General features: G+C 32.6%; 1 protein-coding gene across 1 annotated transcript; it reads right to left on the bottom strand.

Moving 5' to 3' along the window:
- Nucleotides 1-6,126: 6,126 nt before the first annotated feature.
- Nucleotides 6,127-6,825, bottom strand: LOC125590559. The gene has a single exon (XM_048764160.1). It carries the CDS (start codon nucleotides 6,823-6,825, stop codon nucleotides 6,127-6,129), a length of 699 nt encoding a protein of 232 aa, XP_048620117.1.
- Between the last annotated feature and the right edge of the window lie 5,702 nt (nucleotides 6,826-12,527).

Below are 12,527 nucleotides of genomic sequence, written 5' to 3'. Positions count from 1 at the left end.
CCCAAAAGGCCTCATACTAAGTGGAATTGGACCAGCTATATATATTAGACTTTATTCTGTCTAATATCCAATGCGGGACTTGGATTGCCTTTTTATTTATTCTGACAATCCTCCCCTCAAACCAAGGACCACAGAACTTTGGCTCTGATACCAATCTGTTGTGACGGACCAGATGCACTCCTGGGCCAGATGCTCTACTAGAGCCAGACCGGATGCCCGTGCTGAGAGGCCAGACGCTCAACTAGAGCCAGATGTCCGTCACCAGATGTCCAACCCCTCGCTTATTATGATATTGTCCGCTTTGGGCCTAAGCCCTCACGGATTTGTTTTTGGGTCGTTACTCCCAAAAGGCCTCATACTAAGTGGAATTGAACCAGCTATATATATTAGACTTTATTCTGTCTAATATCCAATGTGGGACTTGGATTGCCTTTTTATTTATTCTGACAATCCTCCCCTCAAACCAAGGACCACAGAACTTTGGCTCTGATACCAATCTGTTGTGACGGACCAAATGCACTCCTGGGCCAGATGCTATACTAGAGCCAGACCGGATGCCCGTGCTGGAGGCCAGACGCTCAACTAGAGCCAGATGTCCGTCACCAGATGTCCAACCCCTCGCTTATTATGATATTGTCCGCTTTGGGCCTAAGCCCTCACGGATTTGTTTTTGGGTCGTTACTCCCAAAAGGCCTCATACTAAGTGGAATTGAACCAGCTATATATATTAGATTTTATTCTGTCTAATATCCAATGTGGGACTTGGATTGCCTTTTTATTTATTCTGACAATCCTCCCCTCAAACCAAGGACCACAGAACCTTGGCTCTGATACCAATCTGTTGTGACGGACCAGATGCACTCCTGGACCAGATGCTCTACTAGAGCCAGACCGGATGCCCGTGCTGGACTTTATATATGCAAGGACTTTCACAAAAGTAATCCCCGATTAACTGTATAATTTTTGACTAACTGATTCAGTATAAGATCTAGTTTCGAACACTTGACTCACGTTTAATGTAGTTCCAAACATGGGCTAAACACCAGGAAACCCTAAAAAACATTAAAGGAGAAAGTACATAAAATATAAATGTTAGCTTATGACATAAAACGGTGGACTTCAAGACTCCACAGAGTTCTTTTGATTGTCTAAATTGTTAGAAGAATCATGCAGCAGATTTGCTAGCAAAGAAGGCTTATGAGACCAATCTTTTGTATTCATGTTTTGATTCTCCGTCTTCATAGTTGATAAACCTATTAGAGCATGATTATTGGGGGTTTTTAGAGTGAGATTTTTCGCGGAATATAAAAACCCGTCTCTTAACTTTTAACTAAAAAAGTTAAGAACCGGCTCTTCAAACTCTTATTTAAGAACCGGTTCTTAGCTTTTTTAGTTAAAAGTTAAGAGACGGATTCTTATATTCCGCTAAAAACTCCATACCAAGAACCTCCAATAATCATGTTCTTGGTAGTTCCCCTTCACAGTTTAGTGAAAAGTCTCTACGGTTGACTTTCAGAAACATGTGCATAATTCATTTTCATACCTGTCCCGCATTTGGTGCGAACGACCTCGTAGGAAATGAAACGCGACCGATCTGGTCTTTGTATTTATTCATTTGGTCATCAATTAGGTAATCCGATCATTCTATATCTTTCTTTTTGGTAAACGCATCAGGTCATTTTATACTTGTCCCGCATTTGGTGCGAACGACCTCGTAGGAAATGAAAGCCGTGGCCGATCTTGTCATTTTTATTTATTTATTTGGTCATCAATTAGGTAATCGATCAGGTCATTCTATAACTTTCTTTTTGGTAAACCATCAGGCCATTTTATATCTTTTTGGTAAGCGCATCAGATCGGTCATTCTATATCTTTCTTTTGTTGGTAATACAAGTAAAGTTGGTTTCTAAAGGGTTTTATATTTGATACTTTAAATACTTGTCAGTGCCGTAAATAAGTAAGTGGTTGTCAGTTACTGACTCTCTAATATACAATTAATCGTTAGTTGTCATTGCTAAAATTCTAAAATTTCTATAGACAGTCTGGATATAACAACGTCAACTTAAAGTAGATAGTTTCACATCATTATCTAACAAACCTTCAACTAAAAGTTAAAATTAAATTAATCACTGATGAATAATCTAGGTCATTAAAAAAAACAAAAAAAAATCTAGGTCATTGTATCTTTTTTTTTTTGGAAAGGCATTTATATCTATAGTTAGACTTTCGAATTTCATCACGCCTCAGGTAAACAATTTAGAAAAATGTTAAAAGGTATAAGAAAAACTGCATATGCTCACTTTAATCAAGGTTATGTTTCACATCTTTTCTGTAGAGAAAAGTTTTCGATCTAAAAGAACTTAAAACTATAACAAAAGAAGTTTTATTCTAAAAATGATAGATCTATAAATTGTTTTACTCTATTTTATTTGTATTTGTTTTTCAGGTCTCAGGAGATTTTTAAATAAAGTATACAAATTATATGTGTGATTTTGTTGTAAATGAAGTGTTGGGAAAATACTTATGTTATCATTACTGTCGACCAGAAGGTCCATATATATACAAGGTATTAGACCGTCATAAGGTCATGTTTATCCTAACAAGATAAGGATAAGGATAAACACTATGTTACAGATATACATGGAATATATACTAGATAAACACATAGTCTCTGGTTGTCTTTATCATGTCCCGGATTGGACCTGCAGTACGGACTGGTCCATGGTCGATCATCATTTGGTTTATAACACTCCCCCTTGATCGACACATCCGGTACAGGTTCGTTGCATGCTTAATGTTACCTCATTAAAACCTCTCCTGAAAAACCCTAAAACCAATGTGGCAAAATGGGAAACCAAGGACAGGAAAAAGAGTACAACACATGAACTCCCCCAGATGAATGCATCACTGTAGTAGACGCATTCCCATCTGGTATCCGAGTCTTCTTGAACGTTGAAGTTGCCTATGACTTGGTGAAGATGATCAGCTGGATTCTCCTTGAATGAACTTGTAAGTCTTGGACGTTGGTATGTCTTTTGGAACTCCATTAAGATGTGGTCAGGATGTACATCTTTGCTGCTGATCACTCCATGTCTTTGTTGAACTGATTGTGCTTCAAACGGTGCTCGGATGGACTTTATAATCTGCAATAAAACTTTACTTGCAAGTCCTTTTTCATGTCCCACGGATTCTCTTTGGTTATATGGCTTTCCCAAAACGTGGACATTCAATATATATTGAGTCATAGACCCAGAACACATACGAACAACTTTACTTCATATCTTTCGTTCATTCGGACTTATATCTCTTCGTATGTGCCAATGGCTTTATCCATTGTAACCAATCATTCTTTATTTTCTTTTGTCGATCCATGTTGAGCTATAGACCTTGTCTATATTCGTTCATAATCATGAGTGTCTAAGGTCATACCATCAATAATTATTTGCTGCAATGAAACTCATCACACAATGAATTCGCAGTCATACACTCATGTCCTTTGTACATGGTTATCGATCTTTTCTTGCTTTAGCAATGCTTATAATCATTAAGCCACGACCAGACATCCTTCTGGTCACTATCCTGGTTTATGGTTCTCACTTAGACGTGCTGACTTAATCATACACACACACACGGCTATGATTTTTCTACAGACTTTCCATATGTAAAACATAGCCTGTTTAATCAATCGATAACTTGTATTACTTAACCTTTGAACCATTAAACATTTTTCTCTCAGTTGGTCTTTATTATGATCACAAGGAATTATAATATTTTCTGTATGGACTGACTGCACTAAGTAAATACTTAGTCTTTCATATTACTTACAGCTGTTGTATATTACAATACATAAACAACTTAGGAACAAAGCTTGTTCTATGAGAATTTCTTTCTCATATTTCTATGGTACGTTGATACCTTTATCCAGTGATTCATTTGCTGCTTACTACACCATTATTTCTTTAGTAAATATCCAGACAAAATCAAACTTGATTTTCTGTAGTAGCATCCACCATATAGGAGCATATCTCTTTATAAATTGTTCTTTGGTCCTTGTGAGTATCCTTGTGTAATCAAGCTATACTTGAACGTTATTTAGAAGGAACATGGACACACTATACCATGTGGTCATGTCCTTTAATCTCACAGAATTTCTTATCTCACAAGATCCATTCATTGGTTTTTTTCTTAGATGGCATTTCTGTATGTACATGGTTACTACGCCCATCTGTCTTATAATTACTTTGAATTCTTTGAACACCCCACGTCCCTATATAGGTTTTATGAGTACTCTACGTGGGTTCATGATCCTCAGGTTATATCCTTCAAATCCCAAGTACTACAATCTTTTATGAGCTCTTATGTATGTAAATACATCTTTGGTGTTAACACTCTTTATCTTTAGTTTCATACTGTTCCAGACATGATCTAATTAGATTTTGAGATCTTATTATCCAAGACCTTTATACCTTGCAGTTTGGCGTCCCAAACTACATGGTCTGGTACCTTAGATGTGTGGTTGCGCAACCTTATTTCTCTGTCTGAACTGGTTTCTCTTATGAACTCGGATTTGTACGATTCTGAGCACCTTTCATAATTTTCCGAGGTTCCTTATTATTTGGAACTTATTTGTCTATCTCTAATAGACATTGTAGCAACTTGATTGTGTCTCTTAGACATCTAATTCGTGGTGCTTAAGCTGGTATGACATAGTCATTTTTTCTTTTCGGGTCAGTGTGTCTGGCATATATTTCTGCTAGCTTTTATATCTTTTGATCATATTCTTTTAGAACGTCTAGATCATAATCTTTGGTCTGAGGATCTTGCCAAGACATACCATTATATTTCTCTTTTACTCTTTACTCTTTATCAGCCTGATAACTTTCTCCTTTCAAAGTTAGATAATTAGATTACTATCTTTTGTAATCTGTGTTCTTGGCCACTTGATTAAATCATCCATGTTTGGCACAAGATACATTATAGTTTCGTGGAGGAAGTCTTATTTATCTAATATATATTCTCAATCCTCATCTGAGGTTCCATCTTAAATGACACACATATATGTGGTGGAATATTCGTATTTTCTTAAGATGGTTTGTGTATATGTCTGGTTTATGACCCTTAATCATTCAGAGGTGGGAATGTCTATGCTTACATGTATGGCCTGATGTAAATCAATATTTATATACATAATGTCCTTAAGCTTTAGGCTGGACGTGGGTGATGTACCATTAGTGAGGGCTTTAAAGCTTTCCAGCCGTGTATATTATGGTTGTAAACCATGGAATCCGAATTTATGATATGATCATGGACTGTGGGTTTTAGTCCTCTCTCCCCCTCATGAACATACTCATAATTTCGTAGTGCTTAGGACAGTGGAGCCTTAATTATTTTAGTGATTTTCCCTTTTGTGTACTTATAACACATTGTGAGATTTTATGGGATCACTTTTGTGTCTTAATTAATTTTCATCATGTTTTGGATCAAGATGGCTAATCTGGTCATGCCATAAGTGTTTATTTCGTGGTGAGCCATATTGGTTACCATGGCTTTATGCCTCTTTCATACTGATCCTTAGCATAGAATAAATCAGTAGAAAATATGGGTATAGGCATTCATAATGCTTTTAGGCGATTTTTCAAAAATCTGAAAGGAATCGTATTTTCTTTGCTCACTGGTTCAATGTAGAATGTTATAAATCTTTATAACTCAATGGGTCTGAATAATGTCGTGTCTTTTGCCATTGTCAGTACCAATTAATTGATTTCAAGTGATTGTAGGAACGTAAAGTTGAACCTATACAATCAAGATGAAGTTAAATCTATGCGAGAAATCAATCTATCAGTGAACTGTCATTAGTCTACACCCAACAATTGATTTTATGTGATTGCAGGAAGGTAAAGTTAAACCTATACAATCAAGGTAAAGTTAAACCATGCATGAAATCAACTATCAGTGGACTGATTATCCTTTTATTAAGGTTTTATTTGTTATTTAATCAAGAATCATCAAGCAAGACCAAGCAAGATAATATATAAAAACAAAATCGTTTTTATTATTTCAATAACATAAATGAATAACAAATAAATCAAATCAGATATGAAAACATAAAATCAGAATGTCGGAAAATTATTCAATGTATAATCCGACCTCATGGTCCATGAGTGTCCACTCGGAATCCTCCTCAGATCTCTTCTTATCAAATGTGGCTTTATTAGCTTCAGGGATTTTCATCTCACTGTCTAGTACTTCATAATATATCTCCATGATGTCATTAAACCGTCTGATGTTATCCATCCTTTTCTGCTTCTTTTGCTCAATGTCTAATAAATATGAGAACAGGTCATAATAGGTGGTGAAACCTTTGGCCTGATGTGATAACAACACTTCCTCTGAATGGAATGTGTCACGAGTTTTGTTTAACAAATCCTCGTTTGTTACCAATTCACCACATAGTCTAAGACTATAGGTGATTCTCATAAGATCAGAGTGATAATTGTCCACGGATTCATAATCCTGGAACCTTAGAGCTTCCCATTTTTTCTTGGATTCGTGCAACAATGGCTCACAGAATCTAGAATTCAAAAATGACCAGAGATTATGAGGATCATTAACATATCCAAACTCGTCTCTTAGGTCCTCACAGAGATGGTGTCGCATAATCATTATGGCTCTGTGTCTTTCACACGCAAGGGTGTCATTGCCATACTTGATGCACTTCCCAAGTCCTCTAGACTTCAAGACGGCTGAAGTGTTTATAGCCCAATCAAGATAATTATCTCCAGAGAGATCAAGGGCTTTGTAATCTGAGGGTATGAAACTCGACATCTGAAATCATTATTCAAAACAGGTCTTAATCAAGTAATCTTTTTGAAATTTTTCATGCTTCATATCAATGCCACACACGGACCAAAAGAAAAAAAATTTCTAAATGATGCATTTTCTTAAAACCATACGGTTTAAGGTGTGGATCAATGTATTTTTCAGATTTAAGGTCCTCTTATTTCAAACACAAGGTTTCAAGGCCTTTAGGGATTCTATCTTAGATGATCAGGAAAATGTTCCATATTTTCTTCATCCCATTGGATCGGATCATTTAGTATAATGATTTTTTTTTTTCAGTTCAGATCAGATTGCTTGAAAACTATGAATGATCTATATCCCTAACAGTCGAGATTTCATGTTCAGTATGCAATATTAGTATGCAAACAATATGCAATCAAGCAAACCAATTCAATCATGAAATCAGGTTAGGATTTTCGAAAAATATACCATATATTTATTATTATTTTTTTCGAAAAAATATCAAATCAGAAATTATTGTGACTTAAAAAGAATAAATCAGGAAGATTTGATTTATTCAAGCAATTTATTATATACTGTTCGATTTAAAAATAAATATATTTTCTCAGATATATCTCTGATATTTCGATTTTAAATATTAAAAAAAATATTTTTTTTCAATCCTAATCAAGTTCTAGTCGTTATCAATCATCAGGAAAACAAATTTCTCAGACAAGAACAAAAGGTAAAACCTCGGATTAATTTATGAAACCATGATCAGATTTTCAAAAAAAATTATGTAACATGCAGTCCTTAACAGTTCTAGTTGATTCAGATCAGATAAGAACATTAAACAGGACAATAATGATAAGTTTAAGCAAGTAACAGTCGGTTTCTTTCAACATATAGCAGTCAGATTTTAAAAAAAAATTGTTTAACTTTCAATCCTAAACAGTTCTAATGTGAAACTATCATCAGGAAAAGTTTTAAACAATTTTAAAATCAGTTTCAGATTAAGAACAGGTTCAAAACAAGTTCAGGTTCGAGATTTTAAAGAGTTTATGGTTTCTGGTTTTATTTTATTTGCAGAGACATGTTGCTAAATATAGCTACATGGCTGCGGATGGGGGTATTTAATACTTTATGGGTTTTAGATGAGTTTTCGATGATACCTGAAAACTTTTGATGGGTTGATCGGTCTATCAGTTAGAGATCTTCCTGGTTAGCTGATGGATTGCTCGGAATTATTTTTTTGTTGCTGCTTGTTGGAATAGGAGACTGGTATATGGTTGAGAGAGATTTTGGTTTCTGGAACAAATTTTCCGCATGTATTGTAGCTGAGCGTGGGGGCGCGTCCGAACTCCGATTGATGCGGGGTTAGCGGCGTTGGCTTCGTCTCGTCAAGAGCTTTAATTTGGTATCTGGCTCGTCGTCTGGATCCACCGGAGTTGAGGGATAGAGCTGTTTGAAGTTTGTCGGGAATTAGGGTTTTTGCTGCTCGGATTTATTTCTTGTTTTTAGGGTTAGGGTTTACAAGAGCAACGTCGTGCTGATAACGTGTTGTAAATGAAGTGTTGGAGAAATACTTCGGTTACCATTAGTGTCGACCAGAAGGTCCATATATATACAAGGTATTAGACCGTCATAAGGTCATGTTTATCTTAACAAGATAAGGATAAGGATAAACACTATGATACAGATATACATGGAATATATACTAGATAAACACATAGTCTCTGGTTGTCTTTATCATGTCCCGGATTGGGCCTGCAGTACGGGCTGGTCCATGGTCGATCATCATTTGGTTTATAACAGATTTACATTTCTTTTATTTCTGTATATCAAATTTCAGCTTATCATCATTTTAATGTAAATCACATTTAAAATTAACAGAGAAAACTTATTACGTTCAAATCTTTTTTTATATATACTCTACCGCCTTATCCGATTTTTCAAAAAGTTTTATATGACTTTTTGTTTGATTGAGTTTAAAATTACACAACAATTTTTCAAAAATTGTATATAATTGTGTTAGTAAGAAATTACACAACAATTTTTCAAAGATTACTAAGATTACTATTTATATAAAATTAGACAACAATTTTTCAAAAATTGTATATAATTGTGTTAGTGAGAAATTAATAGTAAAATTAGTGTACTAATTAGAGTGTTGATTTTGGGTGTTTGGTTGAAACAAGGTGGATTAATTAGCAATGTATTAGCTTTAATGTATCTATTAGATTTTAACTCGCGCTTGGAAAGCACGGATTTTTTTTTTGCAGTTAAATAAATTAGCTCAAACAAATTTTAATATAAAATATTGTATAGGTTTGGACAAATATCCGGACCGTGAACCAAACCTTACCACACTAAAAAAAACAATTTCGTTATCTAATCTACTAACTTATGGTCCTATTTTGATGACATATTTAATTACTTAATATGTCAATATGACATATTTGATTACTTACATTAATAATAAACCAATTATAAATTTAAATTTTTTAAATTGTAATAAAATCAGTTGAGAAAGAATTTAACAAAATCTTACTAAAAATTTAAATGTTTTTATAAAATAACACATTATTAGTTTTGTAATTAGTAATATAATTATAAATCAATGTTAATTAAAATTTTATTCTAAAACAAGAAAAAAATATATATATACTATTTTTATAAATTTTATAATTATAATTTCTATTGTATATAATAGAAGTGATTTATAAATTAAATATGACAAATAAAATTTTGTTTTACTAAAATTGAACTATTTTTAACATAGAGAGTGAATGTAGACTGAATCATGATAACCTTTGGTTTAAGGTTTAGTAACATATGTTATAATATTGTTGGTATTCTTAGGGTTAGATTTTGAAATTTTATTTTTTTAAATTTTTTTTAGTTTGACCTATATATATATCTGTTTAGTGACTATCTAATAACTTAATTTAAACACTTTTTAAGTTTTTTTTAATTTTAAGGAAGTGTTTTTTGCCTAGTTATTTAATTATATGGTCTGGAAAACTCCGAGAAGACTTTGGTTTATGGTTTAGTAACTTATGATATAGTATTGCTTGTATTTAGGGTTAGATTTTGGAATCTTAACTTAAAAAAAAACATTTTGACCTAAATGTGTTTAGCTTTGTGTATATTAAACACTTTATAAGTTGATTTTAAATTTTATGAATTTTTATTTGTTATTTAGTTAGTTATTTGATTATACTATGGTTTCGACGACTTCTAGCAGACATCCCAAGAAGACTTTCAGAAGACTTTCCAAAAAGACTCAAAGAAGACTTCCCAAGAAGTTTTCTGCCATATTTCCGCCTAAATGTTTGTAGAATTTATGTTTTCTGCCTAAAATTTAGTATAATTAAAGTTTCCCGCTTAAATCGAAGTCTTCAAGAAGTTTTTTCATGTATTTTATTTTAGAGTCTAGAAAAATTCTGTATCGAAAATATTTAACCTAAATAAAATTTTTGTCTTCATATATAAAGAAAATTTACACATTTTTTTTCTTACTCTCAAATGGCTATAACAAAAATGTAATGTTTCTCATTCTAAAACTCTCCAACCTCTCTATAATCTCTTTGAACATCAAAACACCAAACTTTAAATCTATTTCTCATTTTTTTCTTAAGCCTTCTCACTAACTTATATTCTTTTTGTAGGTTTTTCATTACATGGTTCTCATCTTTCACTGCTTCAAAGATAGATCTATAAATTTTGGATAAGTATTATTGTGTGTTTTATATATTAGATTCTAAAAAGTTATAGATTCAACATAATGTGACTGTTTTGTTTATTATTTAAGCATAACGTTATATTTTTGAAGTTTTTCTCTGTTTTGAAGCCATTTGAATATTTTTAAATTTGCAGGTTTTTCAGATCTGAGACACACTTTTCGGAAGACCCTCGGAAGACTTCTAGGTAAGTCTTCTAATGCATTTTATGCTAGAACATGTCCCACAAAGTCTTCAGAAAGTCTTTCGAAGTTTTCTGCCCAAAGTGATACAAATTTTGGATAAGTATTTTGTGTATTTTTACTATCAGATTCTAAAAATTTATAAATTCAACATAATTTGATTGTTTTGTTTATTATTTAGGCATAAAAAAATATTTTTGAAGCTTTCTCTGTTTTGAAGTCAATTGAATGCTTTTGAATATGCAGATTTTTTCAGATCTGAATCATGCTTCTCAGAAGACTCTTGGAAGACTCTCAGAAGAATCTTGGAAGACTTCAGAAAGTCTTTCGAAGTCTTCTGCCCAAAGTGGTACAAAGGAATGATGTCAAGTGGAGTCTAAACTTATCTATGCTGATGAATGATATCTAGCTCCATGTGTAATATTTTTGTTTATGCTCTGTTTTATGATTTGTATGTGTATTATTTTATTTATGAATTATATTGTAAACTTGAAGAGATGTTAATCAAAAGAATTTGGTAAATAGGTTCATGTTTTGCCAAAAGTACTTGACATTATTGAAGTTATTGATACAACATACCAAGAATTTTGTTTTAACCATTTTACCCACTCATAACAAAACACAACAACACAAAACTTAGTCAAATTTACTAAAACTAAGAGAGAAAACTTCACAAGAAAACTTAATCAAATTCATAAAAGATCAAACTTGAATTTTAAGTGAAAGTTGAAATTTTAAATGTCATGTAAGTTAAAAAAATATCTCTTATGATAAAAAAGACATATTAAACCACATGACTTGATATTTATGAAGTTACTTAACACTTTTGAAAGTTAAAAACATACTTTGAAGTTACTTAACACTCTTGAAAATCTAACATAGAAGACTTCTTAAAAATTTTTCTCGGATTAGCTAGAAACATTAGCAAACATAAATATTTGAAATCTCATAATTATCACCAAATAAGTTATGAATTTCATCCAGGAGCCCCAATATTGACTAATACATATGAACTAATAAGAAAATATTAAAAAGTCATTTTAATTGTAGAGAAAATGAAAGTTTATTAAACATTGACGTACCAAGTTTTCTATTTAGGTCATTTTTGCAATTGCAAATTTACGAAGGAAAACTTCTTAGGAAGTCTACTCTACAAAAGACATCTTAAGAAGTTTTCCTTTGTAAATATTGCCTTACTTTTGAATTTGAAAAATTCTCGAATATGCCAGAGAAAACTTCTCGAGAAGTCTTATCGGATAAATAAATTAGTTTTGCAATTGACCAAATTTGTCAGAAATTTGACTTTTTATAGAAGAATTCTCCGAAAATCTTATCGGGGAAGACGTCTATAGAAGTTTTCTGAAAGTCTTCTCAATTTTGCAAAAAGTCTACCTGAGATACTTTTGCAATTGACTATATTGGACTTTTTCAGAGAAGTCTTCTCTCGTAACCAAAGGTTTGACCAAAACCCGAAATAAAATTTTAGAAGACTTATGACTTCTTTAGAAGTCTTCTCATTAGTATTAAATATTTTACTATTATTTTTTAATTGTAAAAGTAACCCACGTAGACTTCATTCGAAACTAAGAAGACTTCGGAATAACTTTCAAAAAACTTCTATAGAAGTTTTTCCTGAAAAGTCTTTTACAAAAAGTCAAATTTCTGACAAACTTCGGTCAATTGCAAAACTAATTTGTTTATCCGATTCTCTGGGATTTTTTTGCTTCTTTTTAATAAAGGAAAGGTAGAATTTCCAAGGAAGTCTTCTTGATGTAGAACACATCTAGCGAAGTCTTCTAAAAGTCTTCCCAAAATCTTTTGA

This window comes from Brassica napus, chromosome C7 (genome assembly GCF_020379485.1).
Source record: "Brassica napus cultivar Da-Ae chromosome C7, Da-Ae, whole genome shotgun sequence".
NCBI classification, from domain to species: Eukaryota; Viridiplantae; Streptophyta; class Magnoliopsida; order Brassicales; family Brassicaceae; genus Brassica; species Brassica napus.
This window is presented reverse-complemented; position numbering and strand designations above follow the sequence as displayed.

Excerpts from the sequence above, each read along its gene's own strand:
- LOC125590559 (XM_048764160.1), bottom strand. The coding sequence starts at position 6,825 with ATGTCGAGTTTCATACCCTCAGATTACAAAGCCCTTGATCTCTCTGGA.